General features: G+C 36.5%; 1 protein-coding gene across 5 annotated transcripts in view; it reads right to left on the reverse strand.

Annotated features, from left to right (window-relative positions):
• LOC150109624 (oxysterol-binding protein-related protein 6-like) overlaps positions 1 to 15,873 on the reverse strand; it is a 695,026-nt gene that overhangs the window by 291,411 nt on the left and 387,742 nt on the right. For all 5 annotated transcript variants that reach the window (XM_090409290.1, XM_090409281.1, XM_090409257.1 and 2 more), the window contains one exon: positions 5,229 to 5,436. In XM_090409290.1, the coding sequence (XP_090265416.1) occupies positions 5,229 to 5,436 (208 nt within the window). The remainder of the gene's footprint in view (positions 1 to 5,228; positions 5,437 to 15,873) is intronic.

Below are 15,873 nucleotides of genomic sequence, written 5' to 3' on the forward strand. Positions count from 1 at the left end.
AATGTTTTAAATGGTTCCAAAAGTGTTCTTTTCCTGTTTTTAAGAATTCTGTGTGTATCTGATCAATACCAGGTGCTTTTCTAGTTTTAAGTTTATCTATGCTGTGTGCTTATATTTCTCTCGTAAAGATATTTGTTTCCTCTTCCATTTCAGTGGCTGGAAATATCCTGAGAGCTGTTTTTATTATATAAATCTCTAAAGTATTTTTCCCATCTGGCCATTCTTTTTGTTTTGCTTTCGATTAGTTGTCCCTCTTTGTTTTTGATCATTAGCATAGGAAAGAACTTGACATTGTCAGCATCCAGGAATGCATTAGCAGAGCTAATCTCAGGTGGTATGGTCATTAAAATAGAATGGGAGAGGAAAGATTAGCAAAACAAGTGTTCTCTGCCAGGTTGGCAGGAAAACGACCCAGAGGAAGACCAAGATATAGGTGGATTGATACGGTACAAAGTGCCTTAGACGAAAGAAATATAAGATCTGATAATGTTGGAGTCTTGACAAGTAACAGACTGATTTGGAGGAAAATTGTAGATAGGAAGTTAGTAATGATGTAATTTTTTCATGTAGTACTGTCATATCCTGTACACCCCTTGAGGGTACATGGCAGGAATTTGATGATGATGATGGTGTTTTACTAATTTGGTCTATTTGTTTATATAATCTATGGAGGATATTTTCTTTTGATAGCTTCTCTGCCATTTTGAATTTTTCTTCTAACCAGTTGTAGTTTGTTTATATGCAGTCTCCTTCATCATCATGATCATCAAATTCCTGACATGTAACCTCAAGGGGTGTACAGGATATGATAGTACTACATGAAAAATTTACATCATTACTAACTTCCTATCTACAATTGTCCTCCAAATCAGTCTGTTACTTGTCAAGACTCCAACGTTATCAGATCTTATATTTCTATCATCTAAGGCACTTTGTACCATATCAATCCACCTATACCTTGGTCTTCCTCTGGGTCGTTTTCCTGCCAACCTGGCAGAGAACACTTGTTTTGCTAATCTTTCCTCACCTGAGATTAGCTCTGCTAACGCATTCCTGGATGCTGACAATGTCAAGTTCTTTCCAATTTTCCTCGTTTTTAATATGATATTGCCATTGATGCCATCTGTTCATGCCTCTAATCTTTCTAAGGACTCTGATATCTGCGGTCTCTAGTCTTTGGTCAAGTGTTTTACTTCTGACCCAGCTCTCAGATCCATAGGTTAAAACTGGTTTGAACACTGTCTTGTATACAGCTAATTTAGTGTTCCGACTAATTTCTCTCTTATTCCATATGAATTTATTCAATTGACTGCCTACCATACCAGCTTTGTTGATTCTGTTGTCTATTTCCATATTTAATTTACCATCTTCAGTAAAAATCGTGCCTAAGTAGCTGAAATGTTTTACTTGTTCCACAGGTTCTCCATTCACAACACAGTTGACATTTTCAACAATTCTACCTATTTTCATTGTCTTTGTCTTTTTAATGCTGACCTTCATACCATATCTATTACAACAGTTATTATTCAATTTAGTAAGGGAATCTTGCAAACTTGTAGCGGATTTATTTAGAAGTATAACATCATCTGCATAAAGCAAAGATCTGACATTAAAATCTCCAATTTTGATATCATGTTTAATACCACTTTCCTTCATAATGTGATCCATATAGATAATGAATAACAGAAGGGATAATGTACATCCTTGTCTCACACCAGATTTAACATCAGTCTCCTTTTGACTCTAAAAGTGCTTTCAGATTTTAATTTTATTCTTAGGTTTTCTAATACCAGCTTATGGTCTGATCCACAGTCGGCAGCGAAGGATCTGCAGTTTAAGATATTTGATTTCCATCTTTGATTTACAATAATATAGTCTATCATATTCTTGATTTGTCTGTCTGGTGATATCCATGTCCATTTTCTTTGGGGTTCTGGTTGTTTAAAGAGAGTGTTGGTTATTGTTAGTCTATTATGCGAGCAGAAGTTTAGCAGTCTTTCGCCCCATTCCTTGCTTTCTTTACCCAAATTGTTGATTACTCTTGGCCAGGTATCCCAGTCTTTGCCTACTTTTGTGTTTAAGTCCCCTATTACAATTAGGAGATCTTGACATGATGACTGCTGTACTGCTTTTTGCAAATCTGTATAGAACTCCTCAATGTCTTCTTATGATGATGTTGAAGATGGTGAGTATACTTGAATAAAGTCAGTGATCCAATTGATGTTTTAAATCTTGCTTTAATTATCCTAGGTGAGATAAGATTGTAAGACAATAGAGAGTTTTAAGCCTTTGGTTTTAGTATAAGTGCTACTCCCTCCTGGTGTTTGTTGTCCTCCCTGCCTGAAGTTAAGATTTTGTACTGTCCATGGTGAAATTCTCCTTTTCCAGTCCATCTAGTTTTGCAGAGTCCAATCACTTCCCATCGGTAGTTGTCTAATTCATGCAGTATTATTTCCAATGCTCCTTCCTGGTGAAGAGTTCTTACATTCCATATTCCTATGCTTGTTATGTTTTTCCTGTCTACTAGGTGATGTTTTGTTCGAATAGCATATTTTTCGCCTTGACTATCTTGGTTCCCTAATAGTGGGCGTGACCCTTGTTTGACCGGCAACGGTCGAGCTGGCATGTATCTTTAGGTTGGTTAGAGTTCATTCAGTTTCAATGGTTAGGGTTCGTCAAGTGTCAACCACCACTCCTTGATCTGAATTCAGCCGCTCCTAACATGGAGTACAGATGCTGTTTGAAGACGATTCACCAAATACATTCGCTGCTTGAGATCGTCATATCTGGCTATCCTCACTTAGCTTAGCCTGTGGGTCAACACAGTTTACCGGAGTGTGGCCGCTACCAGTTTACAGTAGCTTCTTGGAGCCATAAGTGAGAGTTGGGTGTCCAATGAGAACCAATCCATCTGAACCACAATTACGTGTGACCTTCCAAGTGGAGAGGTAGTATCTCTCCTCGCCACCTCATACACCTGTCTGAGGTTAGATTACCCAAATAAATTAAAACTTCAAAAATCAACCATGATATGATGAGATTATTGCAGAAATGCTGAAAGGATGTGTGGAGAGTATAGTGACTTGGTTGACTAGATCCTGAACATTTCCTATCAAAGTGGAAAAGTTCTCAGACTTCACTAGAAGTATAATAGCATTCATTTTTAAGAAAGGAGATTTCAGAGTGTATGTGAGTATTATAGAGGATTTAGCTTGCAGTTTATTCTAGGTAAGGTCCTCTGCATTATTATACTCACCAGGATAAAGGACTTGGTTGACAAGCAACTTAGGGATAAGCAAGGTGGATTCAGAAAGAAAGAAGCTGCACAGACCAAATATTTTCACTGAGTCAGGGTCTTTGAGAAATTTTTAGAATTTCAGAAAACTGTGATCACATGCTTTGTTGACTTCAGACAAGACTTTTGATTAGCTAATATGCAAACTTGATATGCAAAAGGAATACTGGACAAACTTATTAACATTATAACTGCTTTATATAACAGCAAGGCTTGTGTTACAGTTGATTATGCATATAGTGAATGCCTTAAAATAACAACTGAAAAAAAAAAAAGACAGGGTGTATTATGTCACCTGTTCTATTTAGTCTTGTAATAGATTTTGTGATGAGCAAGACTAAAAAGGATTGTGGATTAAAGGGGTCCAAAATTCTTAGAATATCTGATCTGGATTACACTGATGATTTGGCCTTTTCACAAATAATGTGAGAGAAATGAACTCCTTTATTGATGCAACTGATGATGCTCGGAGTCAACTAGATTTGATTATCGATATGGAGAAAACAGAGAATAAAGATGAGTCCTCTGTCTTCTTTCTTAAAGGATGTCCTATAGATCAAGTCTCCCATTTTAATTATCTTGGTAGCTGTGTAACTGATCTTGGTGAAGTAAGGAATGAGGTGGGTTGAAGATCAGGGATGGTTTTGGGAGTGTTCAAAAATCATGGAAAGTTTGGAAAAACAGCAAAATATCAGTAAAAGCAAAACTTAAAATCTACAATAGTCTGGTTCTCTCTCTCTGTTTTGCATTATGATATGGACATTGTGTAAGAACAATAATTGGAGGCTTTATGCTTTTGATCAACAGTGCTTAAGGCGTATATTGGGAGTAAGATAGTTTGACTTCATGAATGATGATGATGATGATGATGATGAGCTATGTAACTCAGTCACCTCTTGGCAGAATCCTATGTTTGGAAAGGCTACAATAGTTTGGCATCATTGTAAGAATGCAGGGCATGTGGTTGTTTAACAAGATAATGTTAAGTGATCCAGAAGATGTCAGGAAAAAAAGATAGGCCTAAATGAGAGATGGAATGACAATATCAAAAAAGACCTAACCAGAACTGACATTCAGTGGCATGAAGCAGCTGTGTATGCTCTGGACAAACACATCTGGAGTATGAAGATATTCAATCTAGTCAGACCACTATGACTGTTGGTTGTCAGCGGAACTTACATGTATGTATAGTTTCACATATATACTCCTTTTTTATTGAAACCCTACCTTTAATTGAATATTTAGCTTATGCATTGACATGGTGCAATCATTCATAGTTTAGTTTCTTCTAGACATCTGTTTACTTTTAGTTTCTTCTTTTAAGAAGAAATAGATGTTTAGAAATGATAATTAACTAAGTTTTATTTAATCAATAATCCAGTAATTCTCCTTGATCACCAAGGCATCTTCACAACCATAAAGATTAAGAACTGTACCCTACATGGGTACCATGACTGTCATCCCAACAATCAAGATCTCCTTAGAAATCTTGGATGTTGCACAACTGTTTCATAATAACAATCTTCCAGATTTTTGATAGTGTCTCTCTGATTTAAATCTACATCAGTATAATAAAGAGGTCCCCCCCCCCCAACTAAATCCAAATTCATATTCAGTGGGAGAAGAAACTTCTTTAATTATAAAGCTGAGGATCAGTGTGTGTGTGTGTGTGTGTATGTTTGAAAATTTGCCAAAGTGCTACTACAACAGTGCATTGTTACAGTTGCTAATGATGAAAGATCAAATGTTTTGAAAAACCACATTAAAGATTTGCCATGATTATTAATAATGACTATTTTTAGACAAATTGTTAACAATATGGTTCTAAAGGGATTAGTAACAATGGCATGCAAAACTAATTTGTGAAAAAGAGATAAAACATGTATTTTTATTTCTTTTTTTTTTTTTTAAACTTGTGCTATACACAACTTACCTTCCTTGGCTAGGCAAAGAAATTCTTCCTGACATCTATGAAGACCACTTTGTGAAGATGATACAGACTCTGTCAGAGCACATGTTAGCAGGGAAGTGGAGTCAGGTAAACTATGAGGGCGGAGGCCATCATCATTACTGATGAGGGATGGATGGGAACAACTCAGATGGGCCATATCCTGTATGGCAAGAGAAGAACTATATTGTACCTAGAAGATGTGCAAGATAATAAAGTTTTGGAATAATTCAATTTCAGCATTTTATTTTTCTCTCTCTACAAATTAAAGAATTTAAAGCACCAATGAAAGGACAAAATATGAGACTTGATCGCATTCCTCTTGAATAGAGACATGTCTGTGTCTTTGCCTATTTTCATAGCTTTTTTTATTGCTCATATTCATGCCAAATTTTGTTACAGTAAAAAAAAAAAAGTTGAACATCTCCAGTTTAGATATCAGGTTTAATGCTACTTTCCTTCATAATGTGATCAATGATGAATAACAGTGGAGATAGCATGCATCTTTGTCTTTCAGTGGGAATTGAAAGTTAGAATTGAAAGTGCACAAGAAGTAAAGGAGCACTTTCAATTCTAACTAATGAATTATAGCTTATATAATGTCCAACTGAGTATAACTGTAGCATTGTGAACAGTTTTTCCCTTGGCATATACTTTTTCCAGGTCTATGAAACTTACTTATAGATCTATATCATATTCCATGAATTTTCAGCTGTTTGTCTTAAAATGAAAATTTGATCTCGACAACCTCTACTTAGCTTGAACTCAGCTTATTCTTCAAGTTTCTCTTCCATAATTTTTTTAGCCTCTTCTTAAGTAATGCTTGCATAAATCTTAAATGGAATATTTCTCTGTAATTCTCACATTGTTTTATTTCCTTTTTCATATTTTATAGACTGGTATTATATAGTTCTATTCCAACCAACAGGAATTCAACCTTGTAACAAGGCCTTCTGAATTAGGTAGAAAAGCCACTGTAAAATTTTTTATATCATCATAACTGAGGGAGAATTTCCTGTTGAATATCATCTGAATTAGCTGCATTTCAACTGATTAATATGTATTTCTGATTGCATTCCTCTTGAATATTTTCTATGTTTGTTCTCCTATTACCTCTAACACTCTCATTTAACAGTCTCCCAAAGTAGTTACTCAAAACATCCAGAATATCTTGTTTTTTATATCATCTTTAATTTCTTTTACACAACTCTTTTCCTTTTTCATAACATTTTCAATAGATTTCAGAATATTTTCCCACCCTCATGATATTTATCTTCTATATCTTTTATCTAATGCCAATGTCTTTCAATGATTTTTGTTTAGGTACTTTGATACATGGCTTAGCAATGTATAAAAGTAGCTAAATAAAAATCCAGAAGCTTTCTTATGTTTCTCTCTGTATTATCTCAATGCACCTACTGACTTAGTTGCCAGGAGCATTTTAGATGTTTTTTTTTCTTTTCCAGGATTCTCCTTTAACTTCTTTATCCATGACAAAGTTTACTTCTTTTTTTTTCTATCCTTGCAAATAACTTCATCATAAGTCTCACTAATCAATCAATGATATCTCCAAGATTCGATTCTTGTTTTCAAATGCTCTCATTTTTTTTTTTCTTATATAACATTTATATATTTGAGTCTACAGTTTATCTCTGAAAGATTTTAACTTCATTTATTTAAAAACATTTGTGATTATTTTTCTTTTCAACATGATATTCTATTATTCAATATATGATAAATGGACTTGCTTAAGAATCAAATTTAGATAAATAGGAGAAGGTCTCCATGTAGTCTTTAAAGAAATGCAGAGAACCAACTGGATCATATGACCTAATGTCAAGTCCTCATTTTCCTGTGGTGCAGCATTTGTAGATATCTACCTGGATAGTGAATGAACAAGGATAAGCTAGAAGTTTCAAGTTTAGCTGATCAAAGTATTTAAATTCACTTAAACTAAATGAATAACAGTACAAGTTAAAATGTCATGCCAGCTGGGAAATCCCAAAAGCAAGTCTGGGAATGCTGGAACAGCTTTTGTTAAAATAGGACTGTCCTGTTCAAAATGGGACGAATGGGAAACCTAAAGTAGAGTGATGTGAACAAACATCAAAATAGGGAATTAGACAACAAGAATCATTTGTATCTATGGTTCAAAAGAAAGTAAGTTCTACTAAGTAAGAAGGAGAAAAATTTCTGTCAGTCACTATAGAAGTTAGCTGACATAAAGAAAAAGGAAAAATGTTGGGCCTTGTTGGAGATCTGAACAGTTGAAAAGGAAAGGGAGGGGGAGTGCTATTGATAATAGAGAAAGAGTTATGTCCATACAAAGTAGAGATGCAAGAGGGAAATAGTGCCAGTGGTTTTGAGACAGTATGGTGTGAGATAGAGGTGAATGGAATGAAATACTTGGTTGGATGTTGTTATAGGCCAGGTAATGTGGATGGTAGTGACTATTAAATGTATAATCAAATTAGCCAAGCAAATAAGAAAAGAGTGATCATTATGGGTGATTTTAATTATGGCAATATAGACTGGAATGATGAGATAGCGACTGGAAGTAAAGAAAATGAGTTTTTTGAGTTTTTGAGGGATAACCACCTCAGACAGTATGTGACACGGGGCACACGAGGATTGAGGACCTTGGATTTGGTTATCTCATCAGAGGATGTAATTATAAATGAAGTGTCAAATCACTCATTCACCTCATGGTCACTCTCACCAATTGGTGAGAGTGACCATGACGTGATTACCTGAGTGGCTGCCAGCAGTGTGAGGACCTCTGTAAGAAAAGGATATATGTTGAACTACAATGGGGGGGGGGGGGATAATTATGAAGAGCTCAAAAGACAGCTTGCAGTTGTAGCATGGAATGAGGCGTTAGCTGGAAAAGAGATCAATGCAGCTTGGGGGATTTTCAAAAACTATCTAGTAGATGCAATGTCTAAATGTATTCCAAGGGTGAGAAGGTTAAATAAGGTAGGTGTGAGATGGATGAAGCAAGACCAGGAAAGACCTTAAGCAAGACCAGGCAAGGTGGGTGACTTGGTTAGTAAGGGTAGCTAAAGAGAGGTATGAACAGCAGTTAGCTAATGAAACCAAAGAGAATCCTAAGGGGTTCTTTCGATATGGAGCCAGCAAAAGAAAGAATGATTATGGAAGGATGACATTGATTGGAGAAAAAGGTAGTCACATTCACAAGATTGAAAGACCTTTATCAACTGCAGAAGGTGTGGTGGAGATACTTAATGAGCAGTTCATAAAGGTCTTCCAATTTTGTGAATGTGACTTCATGGAGAGACTGAAGCAGTTGATGATGGGGAAGAGAGACTGACTGTATGTGAGCAAGAGTTGTATGGGGAGTTGAGAAAACTAGATGTAAATAAAGCTGTGGGAACCTGATAATATATCACCATGTATTCTGAAGGAATGTGCCAGGGAGTTGATGCCGGCCTTGACATATTTTTTTAATAGGAGTCTTGCACTGGGTCAAGTTCCTAAGGAGTGGATTGAGAGCAAGATTATGCCACTTCATAAAGGAGGTGATCAAATTATAGGCCTATTTGTGTGTCAGGTGCTGTAGTTAAGTTGTTGGAGAAGCTTGTGAGAACTGGATCCAGAATTGGTTGACAACAATGGTATTATCTTTGATGGACAACATGGATTTGCTAAAGAGAGGTCATGTTTTAGTAATCTACTTACTTATTACAATAAATTCATGCTCCTTGGACAGAGGAGAAGGATACACAGTAATATACTTAGATTTTGCAAAGGCTTTTGATATAGTACCATATGATAAGTTGATAGTCAAACTAGAGCAGATCGGGTTGGATATTCGATTGATGCATTGGATTGGAGACTGGCTATCTGATAGGTATGAACAAGTTGTGTATGGGGGAGCAATATCCAGGAAAAGGAAAGTCACTAGTGGTGTGCCTCAGGGGTCTGTTTTAGGGCCATTGCTGTTTAACTTGTATATTAATGATATTGGTGAAGATTTGGATGGAGATATTCAGTTGTTTGCAGATGATGCAAAGGTGGGACGAATCATGAAGAGTAGAGAAGATGTTGTGACCTTACAAGACTTGAATAAATTGAGTGATTGGACATGGGAATGGGGATGTGAGCTCAATGTTGCAAAATGTAAAGTTTTAAAATTTGGAAAACAAAAATGGGATGCAGAATTTATGCTTGGTTAGGATATATTGTTGGAGGTGGAAGAAATAAGAGATCTAGCGGTGATAGTGGATAAGGATCTGAAATTTAGGGGGACACATAGCCAAAATTGTGAAGACAACACAAAGGCTTCTGGGAATGATGCAGAGGACACTGATTTGTAGAAGTAGGGAGATTTTTGTTTCATTTTATAAGGCTTTGATTAGGCCACATGGACTATTGTGCCCAGATTTGGTCACCTGGTTTTCAGAAAATGAAGAGATGTTGGGAAGGGTCCAGAGGCGACTGACTAAGATAGTTTCTGACCTCTGGAATGCCAAGTATGAGGAAAGATTTAGAAGATGCAACTTGCAGAGTCTGGTGGACAGAAGGAAAAGGGAAGATATGATAGAGACCTATAAGTTAGTAAGGGGTTGTTATAGGATCAATGCTGGAGAGGTTCTACAGAAAATAGTGGGAGATCAGGGGAGAACCATGGATCATCCTTGGAAACTGTATAAAGAGGGTGTGAGTAGGGGAGTGAGAAGCAGTTTTTTTCATGCAGAGTTGTGAATGATTGGAATGTCTTGCCTACAGAGAATTTGAGTGTGTTTAAAGCAAGGTATGATGAGCTGTGTTTATGATAAAAGGACCTCCTAGATGAGTCTTTGACTCCATGGGGTCTTGGGTAATAATAATAATAATAATAATAATAATAAAATGAATATCAGGTATGTAGAAATGTTTTGGGAATATTTGGAGAAAAGAGCAAGGGAAATAATAATGATAAGTACAGGTTGTATTTCTGTTTAGGACATGAACTAGTCATCATTAACATGTTTCAACATATAGATGTTTACAAATTCACATGGAAAGAGGACAAGAAATAAAAAAAGGCTTATTGACTATACTATTTGTTGACAGTAATATCTTTATGCTGGTTCAAGGCACAAGAATATACAGAAGATTTGAAATAGGAATTGATCAATTCTTAGTTTTGAGCAAAATAAAAATAAATATCATGTTGAAAAGAAAAATATAATAAGAAAGTGTTAAAAACAAAGTTGCAGCTTTCAGAAGTGGAGTATAGACTTAAATGTTGAATATGATTAGACAAAAAATGAATTTGAAAAGCAGAATCAAATCTTGGAAAGACTATAACTGGCATACACTGAAGTTGTCTGCATGGATAGAAAACACAATGATAACAATGAATAAAGTATTTAACTTTAATGGCCAAATATTATGACCTGAAAATGACTGGCCATCATCAGTGGCATATAGGATAGTGAAATAAAGGGTAGAACAATGACCAGTGAATTATTTAAGACAGTGAGAGCTGTGTGGTGGTGTAAATGCAACAACACAAATGGTAACAGCAGACAGATTATTTAAAAAAAAGTAAATAAAAAAATTAATGAAAAAACAAATAGAATAAAATAAATTAAAAGTAAATAAAGTAAAATAATGAAAAATAAATAAAGTAATAAAAATTACTTATGATGTCTGATCAAAATAAGACTTTCCCATATCTTCGGCAAGGTGACATTCCAATTCAAGTTCACTTTGACACTCAACTTCGATGTTCAAACTTATACGGGAAACCAATGAAGTAAGTGTTTCAGACCAGTGGATATTGAGGTTGGTATCAATTCCATGTTTTGCTAAGAAAGAATTCTCAGATTTCTTATTACCAATGTAAAATGGGTGTCCTTGTACACTTTTTTCAAAATGTCCAGTTTGTCTGAAGTATAAGTGACATCTACAAGGAACTTAATAGATGCTGGGTAATGAAAGAGGAGATCATCTATCTTTATTAGATGGAATCAACAGGAAAGTATGCTGAAGGGAATAAACGTAGCCATTATATTACATTTTTAAAGGATTCTTGAGATTGGTTCAGAGATGAAAGAAATGTCTGGGATCAGAACTCTCGTAATGTTTTATGGTTGTTTGAAGTAGGCTTATAGGAGTCAAAGACACATTGCATAGTTTATTTTGAGAGGCCATTCTGCTACATCAAGTACTTGATGTACAGAACTTCTTCCCTCAGCTGTTATGGTTTCAAGCATACTATATGAGCACGATGTAAAAGACATTTTATGATTCCAGTTTTTTTGAGAAGGATGGTGAGCACTGTGGTTGTTGTGAAGCATCCAGCAAAAGCACATTTGCAATAAATGGGCATGTTAGTTCACCTGAAGGAGAGTGGAGGATTCAAGTCAAGAAAAGCTAGTTTGTTTTAAAGATTTTTCGCTTGGCTATGCTACCAATTATATATTTGGTTTAATCCTTTATTCAAGTGTAAGCAAACAAAGTTTGCACCTGAAGAATTTTCAGGACTGGGGCAACTCATGGTAAAGGTGGTATAAGTTCTGATCACTTGCCTTAGTATCCCATAATGCAAATCACATATCTTTATGAGTTTGTATAATGCTATGCATTAAGGAAAGGGTCACTACTCAGACCGGTTTCAACCTTTATTGAGGTCTTGTCAGTGGGTGCTAGACCCAGAAGTGGTGATACTAAGGTGGAAGTAATGCAGAAGTCATATCACCATATACCAATTGCTAAAAGGTGTCAACACCTTATTATTAAAATTCTCTGGATTAGAGATAGTTGATTTTAGTTTTTTCATTTGGCTATGCTACCCATTATATATTTGGTTTAATCCTTTATCCAAGTTTAAGCAAACAAAGTTTGCGCCTGAAGTATTTTCAGGACTGGAGCAACTCGTGGTAAAGGTGGTATAAGTTCTGATCACTTGCCTTCTACATTACTTCCACCTTAGTATCACCACCTCTAGGTCTGCCTCCACTGACGAGACCTCAATACAGGTCGAAACCAGTCTGGGTAGTGACCCTTTCCATAATGCATAGCATTATACATACTCATAAAGATATGTACTTTGCATTATGAGAACTTATACCACCTTTACCACGAGTTGCCCTAGTCCTGAAATACTTCAGGTGCAAACTTTGTTTGCTTACACTTGGATAAAGGATTAAACCAAATATATAATTGCTAGTTTGCTTTCTTTTTCTATTTCTATGGTGAAGTTTATCCAGGGGAGTAGTTTGTTTATTTTTGCGAGAAAGACCAGTAAGGTATCTTCTTTGTGGGACCAGATGGCAAAAATATCATTAATGTAACATACAAAATAAAGGTTGTGGTTATATGGATAAGGAAAGGATTTCTTATACTCATACCGCCCACTGAATTAGAAGCCTTTATGCAGATTTATGTAAATATCACTTGTGCACCATATGTGCAAAATACTTGGTCACGTGTCTTATCATGTGTTCTGGGCAACTACTTAATAATAGTGCTCATCAGTAATTGTTAAAAGTGTTGATCACAATGGGAAAAACAAAAGATCTTTCAGAATTCGATAAAGGGCATATTGTGGATGCTCATCTGGCTGGAGCAACAATTTTGAAAACAGCAAAGCTGACTGGTTTCTCAAAAGGTGAGATATCCCAGGTGCTAATCAACAGAAAAATAACCCACATTGCTTGTTTAAGAGATGCAACTGTAGTCTTAATACATTCTGTCAGGAACGAGATTGTCGCAGACAGACAGATAGAATTTCCTGTGTGCAGCAACTGACTGAAGCATTTAATGAAAGCTATTCCCAACCCATATCTCACTAAACTATGTGCAGGAAATTGATGAGTATCTGTATTGACAGTCACAAGTCTATAAAGAAATTTTTTTTCTACCGTGGTGTCAGAATCACTGTGACTGGACACTGGAAGAATAGAAAAAACTCATGTGGTCCAACGAGTCACAATACACCTTGTTCTGAGCAGAGAGTTTAGTGGGAGCCCCTTGAAATAATTGATCCAGCTTATCTTGTAAATACAATTCAAGGTTCTGGAGGTGGTGTCATGGTGTGGGGCATGTTCGGTTAGAATGGAATGGGTCCCTTGATATTGCTGGAAGGTCAGATGCAATCCAAGGAATATCTGAACATTGTTGCTGATAAAGTTTATCCTGCAATGCTGACTTTTTATCCAGCAGGTGACGGTTGTTTCATGGAACTGTCCATTGTGCAAAAACTGTTCAGCAGTGGTTAGTGAGCATGACAGTGACTTCCACCATCTTCCCTGGCCACCACAAAGCCCAGACCTGAGCCCCATTGAGAATGTATGGGATGCTAGAAAAACGCCTGGTATTATTATTATTATGCAACACCTCCAAGGAGTTCAAAGACATTGAGGGTGGGCACCTACTCCACAGCTCCTCCTCCACCACTCAATCCACCAACATGCCAACCACATCATGTACACACCAATGCCATCTACTGCCCACCACTACTAGTATTTTCACAGACAATCACAAACATCCATGCCCACAGTGGGATTCCAACCCACAGTCTTTTGGCTGGAGAGCGGATATGCTAACCACTTGGCTGACCAGGCTGGCACATCTGATGTGCTGGCTTAGAGAACACAGAGGTATGTTGTAGATGCACTCCCGCACCTTGTGGAATCTATGACAAACCATATACATGCTGTAATTCAGGCTAAAGGAGGTCCAACATGGTATTAAATAAAAGTTCATAATTCAATGGCCAGTATGTGTAGGTGCTCTAGATAAAAGTTTGCAAGAGCTGGAGGGGGGAGAGGACTCACCATTGTAATCTCTTCAACTTGTCTGTAAATTCTGTTGTTTTGTCAAATAAAATAGTCTGGGTGGATGAACTATTAGTATTTTCACAGACAATCACAAACATCCATGCCCACAGTGGGATTCCAACCCACAGCCTTTTGGCTGGAGATCGGATATGCCAACCACGTGGCCGACCAGGCTGGCACATCTGATGTGCGGGCTTAGAGAACACAGAGGTATGTTGTAGATGTAGATGCACTCCTGCACCTTGTGGAATCTATGACAAACCACATACATGCTGTAATTCAGGCTAAAGGAGGTCCAACATGGTATTAAATAAAAGTTCATAATTCAATGGCCAGTATGTGTAGGTGCTCTAGATAAAAGTTTGCAAGAGCTGGAGGGGGAGAGAACTCACTGTTGTAATCCCTTCAACTTGTCTGTAAATTCTGTTGTTTTGTCAAATAAAATAGTCTGGGTGGATGAAAAAGTCAAACACTTTGACTATATCTCCAAGAAAGGTTTGTGAGAGCAGATGAAGACAATCTTCCAGAGGCACAGCACATTAGTGAATATGGATTCAATATCAAAGCTGACCATAAAATCCACCAGTTGAAGGAATAGATTTCTCACTTTATGCAGGAAATCTGAAGAATTTTTTATGAAAGAACAGAAACTGCCAATTTAGGACTAATAGATGGGCTAAAAATTTAGCTATGCAATAAGTAGGGGAATCTATACAATCCACAATGAACGTAAAGGTATGTTATACAGTGGGCATGGATCTGCCAGACTTAAGGTGACCAGTGGTGCACCTCAGGGTTCAGTCCTTGGGTCATTAATGTTCAATTAATACATTAATGGCATCGGGCAGAGTCTAACATCAGATGTGCTATTGTTTGATGATGATGTGAAGATAGGCAGGACAATCAGGGATTCCACTGATATGCAGCACTTACAAAATGATTTGAATAGGCTGGAAACTTGGACAAACGTAAATGGCTGTCAGTTTAATGTTAATAAGCGATTAATGTTAATGGATCTAATATAGTAACCTATGGGAAAATGTATAATTCGTTCCTCAGATTTCTTTATTGACCCTTAAGTTTTTTTATAAAAGAATTAGGGTATGTCTCAGGGCCTAGTTAAAGGAAAACCATGAAGCTGAAAGACAATAAAACATATTCAAAATATAAATTTATTATTCTGCTTCTTAACAGAGAATTGAGCTAACGCAGTTTGGCAGGCATTCTGTTATCTGTTTTTCATACAACTTACGGTATGGCCCTATTGCCTCTTCTGCAAATTTTACTGGTTCTCTCTTCACCAGGGTTGGTCTCTAAGCATTGCTACTTAAAAACTTCGATTGTACGAAAACTATTTTAAAATTGTTTCTGTGAAACCTCTTTGGACTTGTCAGTGATTAAATTTTCTTCATATTCTTCAGGATCTTCCCACTGTGCATCTAAATTTAGCAGGTCGGAATCACTCAACTTCTCAGAATGAGATTTAATTAACTTAGATTCATTTGAGAAGCCTCTAAAATCATTTGCACATTGTGGAAGAATGTGTTTCGAAACAACTTGCATATTGCTAGCAGTAATTTCATTCGGCTTTGAGGCTTTATAACCAGGCTGAGATTTCTCTGATTTGGGCAGAAAAGTCTTGGAAGGCATTTGCTTCCAAAAAAGGCTGGTTTCATCGGCATTAAATATTTGTTAGTCACAATAGTCGTCTTCTTCCACAATTTTCTTCAAAATCTCTGGATAATTTGCAGCCACCTCCTTTATCTGCACTTGCAGCTTTGCCTGTGATTAGGACATTATGTCAGCTATTTCTCTTTTTGAAATGCTCAAACCACCCA

This window comes from Typopeltis vanoorti, chromosome 2 (genome assembly GCF_054136105.1).
Source record: "Typopeltis vanoorti isolate ZY-2024b chromosome 2, IOZ_Tvanoo_1.0, whole genome shotgun sequence".
Lineage (NCBI taxonomy): Eukaryota > Metazoa > Arthropoda > Arachnida > Uropygi > Thelyphonidae > Typopeltis > Typopeltis vanoorti.